A 23,049-nucleotide genomic window follows, 5' to 3' on the forward strand; every position below is an offset into this window, starting at 1 on the left:
ACTGGAATACCTCCTCCATTTACCTGAGGGACTTTGATCTCTTTGGATATGGACTCAAACCTCCACTTGTTATATGTATAGCTTGGACTTCTCAAAAATCATATGGATGACTACGTACATTTTCTTTACTTGAGTGTTATATGGCTTGAAATCCCTCTTTGATTTATACTGATGACTCCCACACTGGGCAAAAATTAAGTATGTACCACACAGTTGGAGGAGTTCTCCTGTGTCTATCCAGTTGCCAATAAAGGGAGGGCAGAAGGTGCCATGCTATAAGCTATACCGGCGCCATATGTGATGACAGTATCATCTCTCCCTGTGAGTTTTCCAGTTATGCCTGATGTTGGATACGTATGCCATTATACACTCTGGCTCCATGCTGCCTATATGGGGGCTGGTCTTATAACACACTTTATTGAAGTACACCCTCATGGACTTTAATTGCCAGTAATCACATATGGTGGCCCATCATATTTTTCATATGTGGGTTGATCTCATACTACAGCCCAAAGGGACCTACCATGTTTCTCCGAAAATGAGCCCTAGCCTACATATAAGACATAGAGTTATTATTGGGCAGGGCTGCAATATAAGCCCTACCCTGAAAATAAGCCCTAGTAAAGTACATGAAAAAACTTTGGTCCGTTTTGTAGGATGGTTGTACTGGTATGCGGTGCAGTGTGTCTCCCTTGTGACTGTATTAAAAAATTTACAGCCATCACTGACCCACCGGAGGTCTTCTTCTCTCCTCCTGGCTGACGTCTGCAGCCCCTCCCTCTTCAGTGCATGGAGCGGGCTGACGTCAACGGGGATCTCGGGTGTTCCCTCTTCTCTTCTGCTCCCGGCTGATGTCTGCGGTTCGCCCTCTTCAGTGCCCGGAGAGAGCTGACGTCAGCAGGGATCTCAGAGTGGAGAAGAAGAGCAGATCCCATGAGCGCCCAGGGGAGCTATAAAAAGGTATTCTCCATGAGACATTTGCAATGGGAGACACACTGCATCTTATACCAGTGTGATATTTTTATAAAACGGATTACATAATTTTAAAAGGACTTTAACCAAGATGTTTTTAAAATACTGACTCCTGACTTAATGGGGGGGGGGGGGGGGGAGAAAGGGGACACAGGAACTATTTTTGAAGGATAAATGACACAGCACAAGCACCATGCTTTCAAGGAACAGGATATATATATATATATATATATATATATATATATATATATATTTTAGGGTTACAGACACTTTAAAATCATCATTGTAAATACGGTAAATAAATAAGACATCTCCTAAAAATAAGCCCTAGTGTGATTTCTTAAGGCAAAATTAATATAAGACCCGGTCTTATTTTCAGGGAAACACAGTAATACCACTGGCCATTAGGGATGGGCCGAACAGACCCCTGTTTGGTCCGTACCAGAACTTTGGAACACTATGAAAGTTCGGACCCGAATAACGAACCCCATAAAAGTTAAGGGGACCTAAATTTCAAAAATCAAAAGTGATGCTTTTGAAAGCTTATATGCAAGTAATGGGGGACATGTATCAATAAAAAAAAGTTTTTGAAAAACTGCCTGGGGGGTCCCCTTAGTCTACCTGTAAAGTGACAGATCTGTACCATGTCTAAAATCTGATGCAGCAATAATTGCATTTATAAAGCCCAAAAAAATGACATGTGGAAGCTGACAGACCTGGGCGGTGAGGACTAAAAAAATTCTGAAAAGCCCCACTTAGACAGACGCCTTCTCCAGCGCTCCTCTCTTGACCAACAGAAGAAATTACATTTTCCACCACACTGTAACCTACCGGAGTCTGAAAAAAACATTCAATAAAATCCTCTTTAACTTGTCCTCAAGAGATTTTATCTTTTGCACTCTCTGTGGGGACGGGATGAGTTCTGAGACCTTTCCCTTATAACGGTAGTCAGGGAGGGTTGCCAACCGGTAATCATCCTTCACCTTTATGCCACGTATTCTTGGGTCCTTATGCAGGCTTTACAGCATGAAGCTGCCCATGTGCCTCAAATTTGCCGAGGCTTGACAAGCAGACTCCTCAGGGTCACTCAGCATTACAGCATCTAGAACTTCCTCCTCCCTCCCATGTACTACTCCCAAGGGTCCTGTGGTTGGAAAGCCACTGCTTACAGATTGACGCATCTCTTCCTCTTCTTCGAAGCCTATGAAAGTGCCAGAATCCTCCTCCTCATCCTCCTCCCCTCTCTCCTCCTGTGTGTTCTGGGACATTGGAATGATGATGTCTGGATAAAGTGGGCCTTGAGAGGAAAGGAAGTCCTCCTCTTCCTTCTGCTGCCCTGTCCATAATGCCAAGCAGAGTCTGCTCCAGCTAGAACACAACAGGGATTGTGTCACTGATGCACGCACTGTCACGGCCCACTATCCTTGTGGCCTCCTCAAATGGTGACAATACAGTGCATGCATCCTTAATGATCAGCCATTGGCTTGGGGAAAAAAAGCAGAGGCAGCCTGAGCCTGTCGTCATGCTGTACTGGCACAGGTACTCATTGACGGCCCTTTGCTGCATGTATAGCTGCTGCAGCATTCCCAAAGTTGAGTTCCACCTGGTGGGCATGTCACAAATCAGGTGGTTTACGGGCAGGTGGAATTCCCACTGAATTTCAGACAACCGAGCACTGGTTGTGTATGACCACCTGAAATGGCTACAGACTCTTCTGGCCTGTTTTAGTACATCTCGCAACCCTGGGTACATACCTTGGAAATGCTGCACCACCAATTTGAGGACATGTGGCAGGCATTGCACATGTGTCAACTTTCCCTATCTAAGGGCGGACAGGAGGTTTGAGCCATTATCGGACAAAACCTTTCCTGGCTTCAACTGGCATGGTGTGAACCAACTCTGGGCCTGTTCCTGCAGAGCTGCAAGAATCTCTGCTCCAGTATGGTTCCTGTCCCCTAAACACACCAGCTGAAGCACTGCAAGGCACCTTTTACCCTGATTCTGGGTATAGCCCTTTGAAAGCTTAGGGGGTACCTGATGTTCATAGGACAATTCTGCAGAGGAGGGCATGGAGGTGGCGGAGGAGGAGAAGGAGGAGGGGTAGAGATCACAGGTCTGGCATCATCACCACCAGCTGTATGGAGACCTGGGGGCACAACAAGCTGCAGCACCGAGCCCTTTCCTGCATTCTTTCAAGTTGCAAGCAGCGTTACCCAGTGTACTGTGAACGAAATATATTGTCCCTGTCCATGCTTTCTGGACCACGTGTCAGCAGCAAGGTGGATTTTACAGCTGCCTTGCCCAATGAAGCCAGAACATTCCCTTCCACGTAATGGTAGAGAGATGGAACAGCCTTACGTGAAAACTAGTAGCGACTGGGAACCTGCCTTGGTGGTACAGCACATTATGCAAATTCACAGAAGGGGGCAGAATCAGCCTGGCTGAAAGGCAGAAGTTAGAGAGCCAACAGCTTTGACAAGCTTGCATTCAGACGCTGGGCATGTTGGTGGCAGGGACTGTATTTTTTTTCCGCTGCAGCAGATGCAGTTTTGCGGTTATAGTCTACAGCTGATAGTGTTCTGCTGGCAGATGTGCTGCTAGGATCTGAGACACCCTGTGCTATACCATCATCCCTATCAGTGGAGCCTGCTAAAAGGTAATGACTCGGTATTGCAGGGGCAGACTGAAGTGGGTAAGGAGGAGGGACAGATTTGTGCCCCTTTTGTGTGGCTTTTAGGTGCTCTTGCCAACCATGTGGTACCCAAATGGTTGGTGTTTTTGCCACGTTTGATGTGCCTGAGACACAGTTTGCAGATAGCAACAGTGCAAATATGTGCTGAAAGGCCCAGTCGGCTAAGCTTTGGGGAGTGGGCCGGGAGATAACAGCTGCCGAATGTGATGGAATAGGGTGGCTGCTCTCTACTCTTTCTTGATGTCGGCCTTCTTGGGGTTTTTCCACCTCACCTTCAGTTTCCTTCTCTACTCTATCTGGCACCCAAGTCGCGTCAGTGACCTCATCATCATCTCCATTGCTATCTCCTCCATCTTCATCATTACCACTGGAGACAACTTGGCAATATGCTGCGGCTTGGGGAACATGAATGCCAATTCATGTTCCTCTCTCTCTCTAGGCTCATGTTCCTGTCATCCTTAACCTCAGAACCAACATCTGAATCCAGTAATGGCTGGGCATCATCAAGGAGCAAGTGGCTGATGCTGTGCTCAAAAAATGCAGCTGACTCCTCAATGGCTGATGTTGGGGCTATGGCGGGAATAGATGTGGACAAGGAGGCAGGTTTATCCACTCAGGCAACTGCAGGGGACTGCACATTTGTCTCTGCTTGTGTGACAGAGGATGAAGAAGGTTTAGTAAGCTAGTTCACTATCTTCTCTGCATGCTGTGGCTGGATAGCACAGGAAAACTCCCTAAACAGAGGAAATGATGCCCTGCCTGAGGACTGACCACCATGTCCACCTTTGCCTGTGGACACTTGTTGCTGCCCCCCCTACAGTGCCAAGGGAACGTCTGCCTTTCCATGTTGTCCTCCCAGACATTATTGGGGGCGAGGGTGCGGTGCTTATAGGCAAATGTAAAGAAGAAGTTGAAATCTGTACATAGATGCACTTTAATCAATGTAGAGAGGTGTTTGGTGCACTTTAATTTGAGTACTCACACTACACAGGTACACTACATGGATACACTATAATATACTGCAATATAATACACCAAACATAAAGTGACACACAGAACTATATGGCGTTACACTTGCAGTAACACACACAAAAGTAAATGGCATTAAATTTGCAGTAACGCACAAAACTATATGGCGTTAAACTGGCAGTAACGCACACAAAACTATATGGCGTTAAACTGGCACTAACACACAGAAGTAAATGGTGTTAAACTGGCAGTAACACAGAAAAACATATGGCGTTAAACTGGCAGTAATGCACACTAAACTATATGGCGTTAAACTAGCAGTAACACACACAGAACCATAGGGCGTTAAACTGGCAGTAATACACAAAACTATATGGCGTTAAACTGGCAGTAACACGCACAAAACTATATGGCGTTAAACTGGCAGTAACGCACACAGAACTGTAACTGTGTAACACACACAAAACTATATGGCAATATTCAACTATACACTAGTCCTGAAATATATTCTACCAAAGGATTATAAATTATATAAATATAATACGGAGGAGAAACTTTTTTTTATTGATCTGGTTTATGTAGACTGTGCCTCCCACTGGGGACACCTACAAACATGTGATCTCACATTTTTTCTTTTTTTTATTTCCCCCTTTTTTGGGGGAGAGGAGATGTTTACACAACTTTCCTGCAGCTGGCATGGTCGTCTTTTTAATAATTGGCCAATTATTCTTCAATTTTATTAGTTGGATAGTGGGTTTTCTATTTTCCAGGATTAATTAATGTTCAATAAAGTAATTTTCTACATTGTTGCATGTGTCAGACTACTTTGCTAGGTCCTTTCATAATATATTTATTCAGGGTTACACTGCATATTTTTTCACAAGGTTGAGCTCAGTCTGTTTTTGTATTTCTTTTTTATTCTCCTTCTATATGAATGCACCAACAGTTCCCTCATAATAGAACCTAATCCAAGCTTATCACTTAATAAGCAAAAAATTGCCCCCCCACCCACTCTGTCTTGAGGACACATTTTATTTCATTTTTTTTTAACATATAAACAGTGTAATGTCATTTTATGCTAGCTACTGACCTAATTCAATGGACACATAGCGATGTAGTGTTCAACATTAGTAAGCAAGAAGTTAAAAGGTAACTCCACTTTTTGGTAAAAAAATAGTAAAATTAATATAGCGTATACAATTACTACACAAATCACATTGTAGTTTAATGTTATTAAAAAATGTCCTTTCCATTTCAATTTGCAGCTCTGTAATTCTCTGTGAAATGCAATGCAATATGGCTACCTGGAGACGTTTTGTACACAGGATTTGTACAGAATGCCCCCTAGAAATATCATTTCTTACTTATGTGATTGGCTTACTGGTCTTCTCAGGAGACTGCACTAGGATACAAATCAAATTATTGGCATCCCTGCAACAAAAATGTAATTATTGGTGAGATACTCCCAAAGGAAAAATCACATCTACAGGGATGCAGACCCTGCAGCTTTCCCGATTAGAACCCTGCAAATGCAGCAGGGAATTGATAATTATAAAACCACTCCCATTCACGTTCATTTTGGACATGGACACAGACAAACAAAGAGCGATTTATTTAGAATAACAAAAGGTAGGAATCTGCAACAACGCTTGTTAAAATCCTTGCCATGTACATTGGTCAGCCAGAGGAGAATTTTCTTTTCTCATCAAAAGTGGAGTTACTCTTTAAATCTTTGCAGACTAATGAATTTTAAAGAAACAAAACAGAAATGGAAAACAGGAGCTCTGTCTGACAGCGGTAATACAATTCGTCTGACAATATTTGCTCTTGAACGTTAATGTTTAATTAATGAGGAATGCCTGCTCTCTTTTCATTGCACACCTGTTGATAAACAGTGTTCAGAATATGGAAAACTGTGTGGCTAAGCATGTCACTCTATTACACACAAGACCGACTGTAATAGGCATTTTGAAGAGGCTATCAATGATTCACAAATCAAGTTCTGAATCATTACATAATCAAACACACTATAAAGTAGAAAGTAAACACCAGAACAGATGGACCAAGCAAATATGTATTATAAATGCAAAGAATACAAAGCAAAATGAGATCTGGTCTCTTAGGGCGGATGTACTTGAACTAAGAAAAAGCTGACATAGAGGGGTTGATTTACTAAAGGTAAATACCCTGCAGGAAGAGTTACGCATTGCAAGGGAATTTTCCCCAGAGCTTCATTAATGTGATAAAATTTCAGTTTGCAAAAAAAAACTAATCATGCGCAGGGAAAATTAAAAACATTTTTTTTTGCTTGCGCATCATTGAATGAATGAAGTCAGCAGAGATTTGCTTCATTCACTAAACTTTAGGGACATTTCCTTTGCAAAGTGAACAATATATTTGCTTTTAGAAATTTAACCCCAAAGTCAACTTCTTACACCCAAAGCGGAATTCCACCCGTTTTTTTTTACAAATTTTCTACAAAAAGCATAGCTGCTGACTTTTAATAAACCAACACTTACCTGTCCCATGGTCCAGCCATGCGGCCGCCCGGAGTTCAGCTCCTTTCCCTCTCCTCTACACTTTGCTTCCATTGATACTGTGGGCACTAGGCCTGTGACAGCTTACGGCCAGACGACTCCTCCTCTCGCCCTAGGGGGCCCCTCCTTGCCAGCCACTCTTCTGGGACCTGAGTTGTGTCCCAGAAGATCGCTGGCAGGGAGGGGCTGCCTAGGGCAAGAGGAGGAGTCGCCTAGGTGGCCAAGAACAGCAAGGAGGAAGTGGGACAAGAAGTCCCACTAAAAAGAGGGTACACACCCCCCCCCCTCAAAAAAAATGACATGCCAAATGTGGGATGTCAGGGGATGAGGAGTGCTTAAAACGGAAGTTCCACTTTTGGGTGGAACTCCACTTTAAAGTTGATGGAAACCCTCACATGTACCCAGGAAGTGAACAGCCTCAGATGATACACGGGAATGAAACAAATCTCCCTACATAAGTTTAACATGTATATCGACGGTCTTCATCTTCTTTAGAAAGTAAAGATCGTGTTAGGAGATGTTATCTTCTTGTTCCAGCAGTGCAGAGAAGCCTGGGCATACAGCCAAGACAGATGATTGGAGGAAAGGCACACAACCCCTCTGCTCATAGGTAGAGACTTTCAGCTCTGTTCTTTGAATAGTTAAGCACGCTGTTAATCTATTTATAGCATCCACCCCAACACAAAATTCAGGTTGCTTTTAACATATCTGACAGAGAACTTGTTAGAAGTTATCAGGCTGATAACAGAAGAATGGAGCAGGAGACAACTAAGGGACACAGTGCTTTGAAGAGAGATAAGAAAACACTGCAGATATATGTACCCAGCTCAAATTTCATGAGTCGGATTTACATCCACTTTAAAGGGGCCAAAGATGGTTCATATCTCAGCTGGTTCAGCAGGGACAGGCCAAGGTTCGAACCGTCTATGGGCAGGCTGATTGTACCCAAGTTGATCCATCAATTGACTTGGGTACAGCCAGCATGTCAGATGTTTACATGTGATTATTGCCAGTGGCAGAGATTCTCTATCGGAAAAAAATATCTATTTTTATTTTTATGATGAAAATAAGTCTTTGCAAGTTCCTTTGTTTTTTTTTAAACAGTGCGCACCTCCACTCCAAAGATGTGGCTGCATTTGATTGGCTACAGCTGCTGATAAAGTAAAATTGTCCCTTCAACAGAAGTCGATCAAATGACCACACAAAATTCTGACCGTCCCTGCTGAACTGACCAAATTTTGATCAGAGTATGGACAGCCTTAAGTGTTCATTGGAAAGAGTTTTTTAGGAGGAGGGCAAGAATACTTTATTGCAGAAGAGACAGTAGGGTTGATTTATTAAAGGTAAATAGGCTGTTCAGTTTGTAAGGAAAGCTGCACTTTACAAGGGAAATTTCCAGAGAGTTTAGTGAATGCAGTAAAATTTCACTTTGCAAAGAATACCCAATCACGTGCATTTTTGTTTGCATATGATTGGATGATGGAAGTCAGCAGAGCTTCACCTCACTCACATATGCTCTGGGGAAAATTCCCCCAGTGTCTCCTCTGCAATACAAAAAAAAAACCTTACTGCTCACAAATGTGATTTTTTTTTCAGTAATGTTCTGTTAAGCCCCATACACACTATCAGTTTTTCTGATGATTTTTTCCTTCAGATTTACCAAAACCATGTAGTGCAAGGGCCTGCCTGATTTCATACAAATTGAAACGCCTAAGGTTTGACCTCATATTATATGGTTTTGGTAAATCTGAAGGAAAAACTCAGCAGTAAAACTGATAGTGTGTATGGGGCTTTAGAAATTCTGTATATAACCCTACAGAACAGACAGTAAGTGCACAGTCCACATGGCCTTCGCTGCTTACTTGCAGACAGGAAAGAGGAACTTTATTCAGGGAAAAGACGCGGAGCATATCATAGATGTAATACTGACTTATAATTACAGCCATCTACTGGTTGAAGAATATATCTTTACTAAATACTAAAGTACAGTAGTTGATACACAAAATACAATTCTGTATTCCAACATGTTCCAGTTTCCAAAAGTCTCCAAGGACGTGTACAGTACACTCACTGACAAGTTTTATTTAGGTACACCTTGATAGTACCAGCTAGGACCCCTGTTGTATTCAGAACTGCCTTAATTCTCCATGGCATAGATTCAACAAGGTGTTGGAACCATTCCTCAGATATTTTGGTCCATATGGACATGATAGCATCACACAGTTGCTGCAGATTCGTCGGTCGCACCTTCATTCCTCCACATCCCAAAGGTTCTCTATTGGATTGAGATCTGGTGACTGTGGAGGCCATTGGAGTACAGTCACCTCATTATCATGTTCAAGAAACCAGTTTGAGATGGTTTGAGCTTTTTGACGTGGTCCATTTTCCTGCTGGAACTAGCCATCAGAAGGTGTGGACATGGTCAGCAACAATACTCAGGTAGGCTGTGGCTTTTAAACAATGCTCAATTGGTGTCCAAAGTGTGCCCAAAAAATATTCCCCCACACCATTACATCACCACCACCAACATAAGCCACTGATACAAGGCAGGATGGATCCATGCTTTCATGTTCACGCCAAATTTTGACCCTACAATCTGAATGTCACAGCTGAAATCGAGACTCATTAGACCAGGCAAGTTTTTCCAATCTTTTATTGTCCAAATTTTGGGAGCCTGTGCGAATTGTAGCCTTGGTTTCCTGTTCTTACGTGGCAGGAGTTACACCCGGTGTATTCTTCTGCTACTGTAGCCCATCTGCTTCAAGGTTCAATGTGTTGTGCATTCAGAGATGTTATTCTGCATATCCTGGTTGTAACAAGTGGTGATTTGAGTTACTGTTGCCTTTCTATCACCTGGAACCAGTCTACCCATTCTCCTCAGATCTCCACAGGGTATTTTCCTTCACACAATTTCCTGCTCACTGGATATTTTCTCTTTTTTGGGTCCATTCTCTGTAAACCCTAGAGATGATTGTACCCTAGTAGATCAGCAGTTTTTGAAATACTCAGACTAGCCCGTCTGGCACCAACAGCCATGCCACGTTCGAAGTCACCTAAATTCCCTTTCTTCACCATTCTGATGCTCGGTTTGAACTTCAGGAAGTTTTCTGCAGCACATCTAGATGTCTAAATGCATTGAGTTGCTGACATGTGATTGGCTGATTAGCAATATATGTTACCAAGCAATTTAACAGGTGTACCTAATAAAGTGTCCGGTGAGTGTATATTACATTTTACACTAATATACTGTCACAGGTAGGATTAAAGTGATTGTAAAGGCTCTTTTTTTAAAAATAACAAACATGTTATACTTGCCTCCTCTGCGTAGTTGGTTTTGCGCAAAGCAGCCTGGATTCTCCTCTTCTCGCATCCCTCTTTGCTGCTCTTGGCCCCTCCTTTCTTTGAGTGCCCCCCAGCCAGCAGCTTGCTACAGGGCCGAGTCAGAACTTCCTGTATCCATTCAGACACGGAGCCCTGACCTGGCCCCACCCCCTTTCTCCCCTGATTGGCTGACTGACTTTGATTGACAGCCGTGGGAGCCAATGGCGCGGCTGCTCTGTCTCAACCAAACAGGAGGCGTGTCCTAGATGGCTGAGGGGATCATGGACATCACTGAAGAGTGAATGGGCTTAGGTAGGTAATTAGGGGGGTACTGGGGAGGCTGCTACACAAAGAAGGTTTTTTATCTTAATGCATAGAATGCATTTAAGATAAAAAACCTTTTGATTTTACAACTCCTTTAAGATTACATGAGTCATCCAAGATTATGAAAATCTGAACATTAAACCCCTATTTAGTAAAGATGTTATCGCATGCAAACCTCATTCCAACTTGCTGAGTGTAGATGCCATTGCATGTGATGTCATGAAGCTGATTTACATAAAAGAATGTTTAGCCACCATTAACCAAGAAATCAAGAAATGTGTTAAAATGACAATAGATTATTAAAATGAATTAAATTTAGATGCAGTGTAAAGTGCAATGTTCATGTACACAGCTGTCTTTCTTTCCAGTATACCCTTGGAAAATATTACCAACTGTCATTGCCCAACTTTAGCTTATATTGGATGTTAACAAAAAGCAGTAGATTCTGAAGTAATACTGTCCCTGAATCGCTATATAGATGAAAATGAATACATTAATATTACATTGATACTACAATACTTACATTGAAACTAGTAATCCTCCACTGACAGCACATAGGGGGTCCCCACAAAATCCATACCAGACCCTTATCCGAGCATGCAAACTGGTATGCCGCAGCAAAAGGGGGGAGATGAGAGAGCGTCCCCCCCTGAACCATACCAGGCCACATGCACTCAACATGGGGAGGGTGCTTTGAGGTCCCCCCCAAAGCACCTTGTCCCCATGTTGATAGGGACAAGGGCCCAATCCCTACAACCCTTGCCCAGTGGTTGTGGGAGACTGTGGGCAGGGGGCTTATTGGAATCTGGAAGCTCCCTTTAACAAGGGGGCCCCCAGATCCCACCCCCATGTGAATGTGAATTTTGGTGCGGGGTTCCCCTTAACCACTTCAATACACTGTTATATAAACTACACTGCCTTCATTGACTGAATATAGAGTCTACACTGAACATATAGGCTAAACTAAATACTACACTTATGACAAGCCACTCCCTATTTGCAGCCATCATATGTTCCCACAGGCACAGAAACACCCAACATTCTCCACATGGGCATGACAGGGTCTGTTCAGGTTTGCTCAACTGTTTGATGCCTCCTCAGGGAAAACTCCCCCTTTCGCCCAGATTTTATACATGTTTTAGTTGCCCACCCGTCATCTGCTCTACATCCACCAAGCAACAAGTTTTGTGACTAGTATGTGTCCCACAAGAAACCAACGCTTTAAATCTTCTATACTGGACACCTTTCTGGAGCAGAATCACCACAAAATCTCAAAACTTTATAAACCTTTGAACTCTCTTTTCAAGCCTGCTGCCCACTCCACCCCCTCTACTGCGTAGAATGAGGAACTTCGATCCCCAGAGTCTCTGAACACAATCCTTGCAGGATACAATATCACATGTAACAAATTAATTCTGGCATGAACAACAGTATAACATTTTACACCGGGCTTACATAGCTTATCTGAATTTCGAAGACCTCCCAGATCGATCCAAGTGCCTGATATGTAACTTCCACAAGCCTTCTCCTCTACGTAGGCTCTGGTCCTGCCCTCACATCCTGCAATTCAGGAACCAAGTGGAACTCTTTGTATCGACAATCACAGGACTCTGCCCTCACAAAATATCTTCCTATTACTATGTGGATCCTTGGATGCCCCCAAACTAGGCATGCATAGGTCTCACACCAAAATCATACAACACAACAAAGCCTGGCTCTCCTCTTGCTTTATGGCTGCCAGGAGAGCAATCCTCAAAAAATGGATATCCTCCCCTCCTCCTACCATCAAAGACTTAAAAACCAACTTACTGAACCTGCTCAATCTAGAGAGATTGGACTTGGTCATCTCCAGCCACCAAAAATATCTTTGTTTCAACATAGGTGGGCCTCTTTTATAGACTATGCACTCTTAACAACAGACTGACGGGCTTCTATGGACTGAATACTCATGAAAGTCAATCATAGTTGTCAGGGTATTCTTCCAATGCTACATCAATGCCACATCCTTGTCCATGCCATCCTGTCACTGGTACTTGCATAAATCTGCTCTGAGCTTCAATCGCAAGGTATATCTAGCCATCACCTACTATGTGCTAAAAACCTTCCTTTGGAGACACAACAGTAAGAGAATCTCTTCGGAGGACATTGACTTGGCAATGATCCCATTCCTAACTTCTATAACAATTCTAACAGTTTAGCTACTGTGTCAGATATAATGTGAATATACCTACTATACTACCCGAGCTCCTTGATGGCTCTGATGATGTAAAATGGGTTCACTTCACTCCCCCCCCCCCTCTTCTCCCTTCCCCTTCCTTTCCACCCCCCCCCCCCACGTTAGACATTCTCGTGCGGATCACCTTTGCTCTGTACTGTGACGTTATCACTCAACAGCCTGTTTATATGATTACTTGACTGCTGTATTGTTATTTTGAAAAAAAAATCATTTTTCATGAAAAAAAATAAAATTAAAAAAATTTCAGCCAGTTTGCAGATTAGAAATCTGGCATACAGAGAGACACCAAATGGCAATGGATGTGTTTGGCTCATGATGAGTCACACAGGAGGTGAACCTGATGAGCAATAATCTCAGAGTTCCCCATCAGGCTCAACCCACCCAGCTCCATGGCTGCAGTACCTGCTGTGCCTTGTCAATCAAAAGCAAAAAAAACAAATCTCCAATTTCCCCATCATGCTTTGCCCCCCACACTTTAAAGCTCCCCAGCCATGCACCTGTAGGTGGGATACAGCGTGGTGAAGTGAGAATACAACACTCAGTCCCAGTAAGAACTTGAATTTAAGTAAGACAGAGACCGTTCACAAATACGGCAACCCCACCGTGAACAATGGCAGTTCCAACAGTGGGTAGAGCAGAATGCAGCCAAACTGACAGCCTCTGACAGCCTCTGTAGAGAGGGGTAAAATGCAGCCTGGCCGTCTTGTGCCCAATCAGGCAGGTGTCCAGAAAAATTGTGAGCCCTACACTTTCCCTCCTCATCAGGAATCTTTCTGTGCCACTAGTTCTGTCCCTACCAGGTGGGGTATCTGTCCCTACTCTACCAATTCACAAATGCACAGGAACGCTGGCAACCAGGGCCTTAAATAGGCTCTGCCTGACCTACGATGGCTGCTTGATTCACATGGGGTGTCAGCATCCAATCGGATGCTTCCCCAGTGACTCAGGAAACCATAGACAAGCTGGGTTCCTCTTGACTTCCTCTCCAACTGCAGTGCCGTTGTGGAAGACCGCCACCTGCAGTGGAGAAAGTAGACTGCGCCTGCTTACACACCTGTCTGTGTGATGGGCACAGTAGGTGGAGGGGGAGCTCAGTAATGCCAGTATGGACACTTCAGTCTCAGTGCCCCCACCTCCTAAGACAAATTTATGTACCTGTATAAACAGGTACATGAATTTGTGGCAAACACTGCCAATTTTGGTACAGAGGTGCAAGGGAATTTCTATGACTCTCTTTGTGATTCTCTCCAGAATAGTTTTGTTTGGGTGTAACTTGGAGTGTTTGAATGGTGCATTTAAATGTATTCAATGATATATATATATATATATATATATATATATATATATATATATATATATATATATGAGATTAGAAGAAATAGTGAAATTTGTAGCAGTGGTGGTAACCTCAGGATCATCATTACCATTGATAGGCAGCCTGAACTTGATATTTTTAAATAGTTCTACTTTAAGAGTAGTATATTCCACAATGGTAAAAAGGTGAACTAGAACAAACTTGCTAAACTTCAAGAGGCTAAATACAAGTAATTCCATCCGGAACAATCATAGTGCCATGCAAACATGTTGTGCAAAACTCTGTTTACAATGCATGTATCAATAAACTATGAGAAAGAACCCTCTTAACAGCTGGAAAATTGTAAATTTGAAAAGGGGGGAACAAACAAATGCCCTGGTAATCAGAACTCTTAAACATGTTTACTAAAAAATGTGGTGCATACAGCTTCTCAGCCAGTTATAAAAAGCCCCCAATGATTCCACCCAGCAGTTAAAAACAATACTCTTCCTATTAAGCTATTATCCCAGGAGTTGCTAAGCAGAAAAGTGACTGATGGCACATGGCCAGAGGGAGCTTCATTTAGTGACTAATCTGCAAATCTCTACATTGAATACCCTAACAAAGAAAGAACGTGTAAAAAAAAAAATTAAAAATCATCTAAAAATGACTAGAATTCCAGCCTTACCTGTTCCTGTCCCACCTGCTATTGCCTCCAGTGTTTTGCGGGGAAAAAATATTTCTTGAGGGGTGCTTTCACATTGATTCATTGTGGTTTTCCTGCAGGTGCAATGCAGTTATATTAAGTCCCATGGTTTTGGATGTGCTTTCAAATAGCGCACTAAAACCACAGGACATATTATGCTGCGTACACACGACCGGACTTTTCGATGGACTAGGTCTGACGGACTTTCGGTGGAGGTCCGGCAGACTTTCTGAACGAAACGGACTTGGCCACACATGACCGGACTAAGTCCGTTCGAAAGTCCGTTCATTTTGAACGTGATGACGTAAATGGGACTAAACAAAGAAGTTCAAAAGCCAGTAGCCAATAGCTGCCCTTGCATCATATTTGGTCGTATTTGGTCTGTCGGACTAGCACACAGACGAACGGTTTTCCAGATTTTTAGTCCATCGGACTTGATTCCGTCGAATAGATTTGAAACATGTTTTATTTCTAGGTCCATCTTTTGGGGTAAAAGTCCGCTGAAGCCTACACAAGATCAAATTGTCCGATGGATTACAGTCCGCCGGACCAAGTCTGCCGGAAAGTCTGATTGTGTTTGCGGCATTAGAAGTCTATGGCAAAGCACAGTTAACCCGCATGAAAACTGCGGGTACACTGCACTGTGCTTGCAGTGTGGGAGAACCGCACCACATCAGTCAGGTCACCGTGTCAATTCTAATGGTATTTCAGCCCCCCCCCCCCCTTCTCGCATTATAGGTCCCAGAAAGCTGCGAGATCATTCATAAAGCGCAGCACGGCTCATGAGCAATAAGAAGCCGACTGTGAATTTGCAAGGAGTCACAGCCAGATTCTGAAAGTAAACATGGCGAAGCCTGCATCTGAAGATGGATAAAGAGCCTGTTTGGGTGAGGATAGTGCTGAATCCCTGGACAGGTAAGTGTCCTATTATTTAAGAGTCAGCAGCAAGAGTAATTGTAGCTGCTAACTTTCATTTAATTTTTTTGTTTTTGGTTTGAAGAACCTCTTTAACAAATAATTTCTTTGTTTCTTTTTTATTTTTTATTTAAAATAATGGTTGGAGTTATTGTTTAACAGTGCTTTGGTTCAAAAATATATATGAAAAAAAATAAAAGTTCTTTTAAAGCACAACTGTTGGCAAAGAATAAATTTAAAACGTGCACCTTATCCCTCAGTCTTGATTTCAAACACCTCTTTCTAGCCATCCTGCAGTGTAATGGTTTAAAGTCACAGTTGTCGCTATGGGCCAAGCTAATACCCTGCCCTGGGGTCCAGTCTTTTTAACCTGCAGGTTAACTTTTTGGGCACCTGTCCCCTCACCGTCCACTTGAGTTCTCCTCCAATAGGAGAACTCAACCAAAAGGAGGTGCCCACATCACACAGGCAGTGATGTGGACACCTGAATAAATCTATATAGTTTCATACACTGACTCCCCAGAAATTATTTGTTTGTGGACAGAAGGTTAAGAAACATAAGGAAATGCAATGCGGCAATGTGATTTTAATGAAAGCAAGTGCTCCCCCTGCTAAAAAAAGTATATAGTACGGCAATATAGCAGCGTTCTTTGTACACCACCCCAAAGCGGTGGGTGTAATCTATTTGCATTAATAGTGGCAGGGCCTTAGAAGGAAATATGCTTTAATGACTGTGCCCCAACAAGTGTGTGACAGACATTCCCATCCTCCCCTCCTACTCCAGTGCTTCCTCTGCACCCCCTCCTAGTCCAGGGCCTCCTCTGCAACCAGCACCTCCTAATCCAGGTCCTTTGCCACACCAACTCCCCTTTTCAAGTCCAGGACCTCTTCTGCACCCCCAGTCCAGAGCCTTTTCTGCACTCCCCTCCTAGTCCTGGGCCTCCTCTGCACCCATCCTCCTAGTCAAATGTTTCCCTTGTGACACACTTACTAGAATAATTTGTATTGCGAAACTGGTCTAATAAAACTGGTTAAAGTATACTTAAAGCCAAAACATGTTTTTTTTCTTAGTTTTTGTATGGACTAGGGAAGGTTTTTTTTTTCTGCCATCTGTGCCCCATTAAGGATATTTCCCTTCACTTCCTATCCTGTAGATCCAACATGAAGCAAGAGGGTACCTTCCAAATGTGGGGAAAATGCCCTATTAGTCAACTGTCACTAGAACATGTGTCCCCATTGGAAGATTTCCCTTCTATTCCTGTACTGGTGGCAACTCAAAACATTTGTGATTAGGATAGAGATCTGCCTTAGCCCCTGTACACATGGTCGGAGATTTCGACAACCAAATCCGTCGGATTTTGTCCGTCGGATCTTGTCCGAAACTGTTGCATACACACGGTCGGACTAAGTTGACGAAAAATCTGATCATTCAGAACGTGATGACGTTATTTCGTTACGATGGGACTACGTTCAGGCTAGTAGCCAATAGCTTTTATGTAGGAATTTGATTTGAGCATGCGTGGCACTTGGTCCGATCAAAATTCTCTACACATGATCGGAGTATGTCCGATCGAACCAGTTGGTCGGAAAATATTTCCAACAAGTTGGAAAATTGGGTCCGACGGATATTCTGACGGAATCAGTCCGATGCATACCACACACAGTCGGATTATCCAACGACACGGTCCGATAGGACACATTCCGACGGATTCTCCGACCGTGTGTACAAGGGCTAACAGGGACACAGATAGCAATAATAACATGACTGCGATTCTCCTTTCACCACTCTATCCAAATCTAATAAAGAACGTTTTGCCTTTAGTTATACTTTAAACAAGCTAAATGTATTCATAAGACAAGCCAAGCATCCTCCTCTTTCATTATTTTTCTAATGACCTGTTTCTTATTTTATTGTTTATACAGGTCTGAGATTACATTGGTGACCAGCACCGGTATGACTGCAGTCTATATAATGACAATGGACTATGAAAACATAAGCGTTATTAGAGATAGTTGAAACACCAATTTCTTTTGTTAAAAAATAAGAAAAGGATTTGAGGTTTTTGTTGTTCACACGGCAAAGGAACTAACTCAATTCAGAAATCTGGGTGTGTTTGTGTTCCCTAATGTCCCATGAATAAAAAAGCAAACAAATGCTTCCACAAGCAGATGAGCTCTAGTCAAAATTGTTGAACTGAGAAAAGAAAACTGTTCTGGGACATACAAAATAATCAGTCAACATTTGCAATCTATGTTAGAAAAGGTGGGGCCTAGCATCCACTTACCAGAAACGGATCAGTCACCTCATAGTCCTGCATCCTGATGCAGTCCATACTAATCTCGATCTTATTCGTAGGACCTTTCTCCATTGCATCACTGGTGAAATTCAAATCAATGGGCTGAACAGAATGCATTGGTCTAGGGGTATAATGAAAAACAAACAGGATTCATTTAGGCAACTGTCATCAAGCAATTATTCAACTCTTCTGGGAAGGCTGTCCACAAGGTTTAGGAGTGTGTCTATGGGAATGTTTGACCATTCTTCCAGAGGTGCATTTGTGAGGTCATGCACTTATGATGGACGAGAAGGCCTGGTTCACAGTCTCTGCTCTGATTCATCCCAAATGTGTTGTATTGGGTTGAGGTCAGGACAGTTTCATGCTCCCACAAAGTTGAAATTTCCCCAAAATGTTTTGGTATGCTGACATCTTAAGAGTTCCCTTCACTGGAACTAAAGGGCCAGGCTCAACCCCTGAAAAACAACCCCGCACCATAATCCCCCCTCCACCAAATGATTTGGACCAGTGCACAAAGCAAGATCCATAAATACATGGATGAATGAGTTTGGGATGGAGGAACTTGACTGGCCTGCACAGAGTCCTGACCTCAACCCCATAGAACACTTTTGGGATGAATTAGAGCGGAGACTGCGAGCCAGGTCTTCTCATCCAACATCAGTGCCTGACCTCACAAATGTGCTTCTAGAAGAATGGGTAAACATTCCCATAGACACGCTTCTAAACCTTGTGGACTCACTTCCCAGCAGAGTTGAAGCTGTTTTATAGCTGCAAAAGGTGGGCCAATGCAATATTGAACTCTACGGGCTAAGACTGGGATGCCATTAAAGTTTATGTGCATGTTAAAGCAGGTGTCCCAATACTTTTAACAGATTCATGCTGCCTTACCTATTTAACTGTTAACTAGCTTTCTAATGACTTGGGTCCAGGTGTGTTGTTCAGACTTTCTGCAGACCTCATTTAATGTCAAAAGGAGAAAAGCATTAACCTTCTAAAAGTCTCTGGCAGTATATACCAGTATTACACCAACGGGTTCTGACAGTCTATCTTAGGCATCATTCACACTAGTGCAACTCCAAAGTCAAACGATTTCCAGTGCAACTTTAAACTCAATGGATTTAAGTTGCATCAAAAGTCGCACCAAAGTAGTGCAGACACTTTTTAAAAGTCACGATGGCTTTAAAGAGATCGTAAAGTCTCGTTTGTTATTAATAAAAAAATGTTTTACTTACCACCTATGTGCAGTGGTTTTGCACAGGGCAGCATGGATCCTCCTCTTCTTGGGTCCCTCTTCGCTGCTCCTGGCTCCTCCCTCCTGTCGAGTGCCCCCACAGCAAGCAGCTTGCTATGGGGTCACCGGAGCTGAGCTGCAGCTCTGTGTGTCCATTCAGACACAGAGCTGCTGTTTGGCCCCACCCCCCCTCTCCTGATTGTGGGAGCCAATGGCGCTGCTGCTGTGTCTCAGCCAATCAGGAGGGAGAGTCCCGGATGGCCAAGGGACTTTTGGACATTTCTAGACAGAGATGGGGCTCAGGTAAGTGTTAGGGGGGCTGCTGCACACAAAAGGCTTTTTATCCTAATGCATAAAATGTATTAGGATAAAAACCTTCTACCTTTAAAACTTCTTTAAAGTGGTTGTAAACCAATGGGAAAAAAAAAACTGCAAGACAAAGGCATAATGAGCTAGTATGCATGGCATACTAGCTAATTATGAAATACTTACCTTAGCTCGAAGCCCCCGCAGTGGTCCCAGCACACCGCTGTGGCGGGGGACATGTCTACCGGAGTTATTTCCGGGTATCACGGGCTCCGGAGCTGCGATTGACTGGAGCTGTGATGACGTCACTCCCATGTGGGAGCCACTGGTAACAGCACAGCAGCTGAAGAAATGGCACGAGCGAGCCGTTTCTTCAGTGGGCATGTGCCGATGACGTCAGCACATGCTGATAGAGTGAATATCTCCTAAACGGTGCAAGTTTAGGAGATATTCACGGTACCTACAGGTAAGCCTTATTATAAGCTTACCTGTAGGTTAAAGCGGTGTGTTAGGGTTTACAACCACCTTAAGTTGCACTGATTTGAACAGATGCCATTGAAAAGAATGGCCTGCGACTTGTCATGCAATTTTGCTGTCTACAAGTGTGAATGGGGCCTAACGTGCAGGCAGTTTCCAACAATAATTTGTAACATGCTATTTCTATCAGTCTCTTGTAATGTGCAAGCAGTCTAAAGGCCTGTATACATGCTTTGATTTTCGGACGTCAATTGTGTTACGACGACCGATCGCCAGCAAATCTTATCGTTAGTACGATGCTTTCAACAGCCAATTTCACTTTTTCGTCTGACAGACTATTACAGACTATAACATTTTTGTGGAATGTGAACTCAACGTCCAATTTTCGTTTTATCAGTATGGTTTCCTTACGAAAAAAATCGCACGAGCAAGACTACGCATGCTCAAAAACAAAAGAACACATAGAAAACTATTCAACACATTACGTCACTTCTGATGTTGTATTCTGTCAAACCAAAATTCTCGTATTGTTAGACCTCATACACACAGACGTTTGTCTTCAGATTTATCAAAACCATGTAGTGCAAGGGCCTGCATGATTGCATACAAATTGAAACTCTTAAGGTTTGACCTCATATTATATGGTTTTGGTAAATCTGAAGGAAAAAATCTGCTGAAAATCTAATAGTGTGTATGAGGGCTAACAATACAAGAATTTTGGTTTGACAGAATACAACATCATAGTGTGTAAGTGCAGGTAGTCACTGATGCTCTCTAGCATCAGGTACAGTTCTTGACAGTCTCTTGTAACATGACAACATGAAGCTAGTCTCTAAGGAACATGCATCTAAATCTCCCTTTCCTCTGAAGCCCAACCCGCTTTTGGATCGCGCTTCAGAGGCTACTGACAGGCAGTGAGGAAGTGGTGCAACGCCTCCTCACCATTTGTTTTAAAGCGGGAGTCCGCCAGGAGTCCGCCGTTTTTTTTTTTTAAAAGACTTTTAAAATAATGACACTTACCCGCCCAGCGCGCCCGCGATGTCGGCACCCGAAGCCAATCTCTCGATCGTCTCTCGGGTGCTGCCGCCGCCATCTTGGGTATGGGAATCAGGAAGTGGAGCCTTTCAGGTTCATTTTCCGGTTCCCTAGTGCGCATGCGCGAGTCGCGCTGCGCAATAAGGATGGTCCTCTCTGGGATCCGTGTGTTTCCCAGCAGGCAGCAGGGGACCTTCGGAAAGGGGTGTAGATTCTGCGGAAAGGGCCGTACCTTCTGCAGAATCTACGCCGAAAGTGGGTGCAGATACCTGTACTGTACAGGTACCTGCACCCACCTCCCCCCTGAAAGGTGGCAATTGTGGCGCCGGAGGGGGGGAGGGTTCCAATGAGCGGAAGGTCCACTTTAGGGTGAACCTCCGCTTTAACTTCATTTTTGCCGAAAAAAATGTATGGCAGCCATGTGTACTGCACGTGTTAGCGAGGCACTTGCGGCGCTTCCCCATTTGGATGAATGTGTACTTTTCAGCGCCAATCACTGCATGTCAGGTAAACTTTACCATGGGAGCGAAGCATCATGATCACAGCATGTACACACCCTTGCTGCGTATTGCAAACGCGGCTCAAACATATACTTTTTGAAACCCCACAACCAAATGTCTAAATGAAGCCAAAACCTCGTACACATGGTTCAATTGTTGTACGACCGAGCGTCTGATTTTTGTCAAAAGCGCTTGTGTAGGATTTTGTCTAGCATACTAACTATCCGCAAATTGTCATTTGACAAACACGAACGTAGTGATGTACTATGAGCGTATAAAGAGAAAGTTAACTTCTCAAGTGCCACCCTTTGGGCCCCTTCTGCTAATTTCATGTTAGTAGAAGTTTGGTGAGCGTTGCGTCGCACTTTTTTGTTAAATTATTTTTATTTGGATGGCAGATACCATCTCTAATTTAGTCTCCGATTTTTTTTTTTTTTTTTGCACAATAAAAAAATTGTGTAAAACAACACTTGGCTATGTGTTTTTCTTCAAATGACAGTTTGGGACTAGGCAGTTACATTAAAAACAATGGAAAATTAACAAGGGACATCAACATAGTTGTATCTTTGATCTTAAAAACTACGGGATAATGGTGTTGTGGTAACTTCCCCAAAAAAATCAAACAACCATAATATTAATATTATTTATATCACTACAAAACGCATGCCTTTTAACCACTTGCTTACTGGGCACTTAAACACCCTTCCTGACCAGACCAATTTTCAGCTTTTGGTGCTCTCACACTTTGAATGACAATTACTCAATCATGCAACACTGTACCCAAATAAATTTTGTGTCCTTTTTTTCCCACAAATAGAGCTTTCTTTTGGTGGTATTTGATTTGATCTGGGGTTTTTATTTTTTGCGCTATAAATGAAAAAAGACAGAAAATTTTGAAAAAAAACGCATATTTCTTTGTTTCTGTGACAGAATTATGCAAATTATTAATTTTTCTTCATAAATTTTGGCCACAATTTATACTGCTACATATCTTTGGTAAAAATAACCCAAATTAGTGGATATTATTTGGTCTTTGTGAAAGTTAGAGAGTCTACAAGCTGTGGTGCGAATCGCACAAAATTGATCACATCTGATGTACTGGTGGCCTATCTCGCTTCTTGTGACCCGAACAAGTCAGAAAAGTACAAATACCCCCCAAATGACCCCTTTTTGGAAAGTAGACATTCCAAGGTATTTAGTAAGAGGCATAGTGAGCTTTTTGAGGTTGTCATTTTTT

The 23,049-nt window shown here is 43.0% G+C and overlaps 1 protein-coding gene across 5 annotated transcripts in view; it reads right to left on the reverse strand.

Moving 5' to 3' along the window:
- TP63 (tumor protein p63) overlaps positions 1 to 23,049 on the reverse strand; it is a 225,888-nt gene that overhangs the window by 115,086 nt on the left and 87,753 nt on the right. For all 5 annotated transcript variants that reach the window (XM_077487550.1, XM_077487551.1, XM_077487549.1 and 2 more), the window contains exon 3: positions 18,252 to 18,384. In XM_077487550.1, coding sequence (XP_077343676.1) covers positions 18,252 to 18,384 — 133 coding nt within the window. The remainder of the gene's footprint in view (positions 1 to 18,251; positions 18,385 to 23,049) is intronic.

The sequence above is a fragment of the Lithobates pipiens genome, unplaced genomic scaffold (assembly GCF_037356315.1).
Source record: "Lithobates pipiens isolate NorthernLeopardFrog02 unplaced genomic scaffold, aLitPip1_a1.2 Scaffold_18, whole genome shotgun sequence".
Lineage (NCBI taxonomy): Eukaryota > Metazoa > Chordata > Amphibia > Anura > Ranidae > Lithobates > Lithobates pipiens.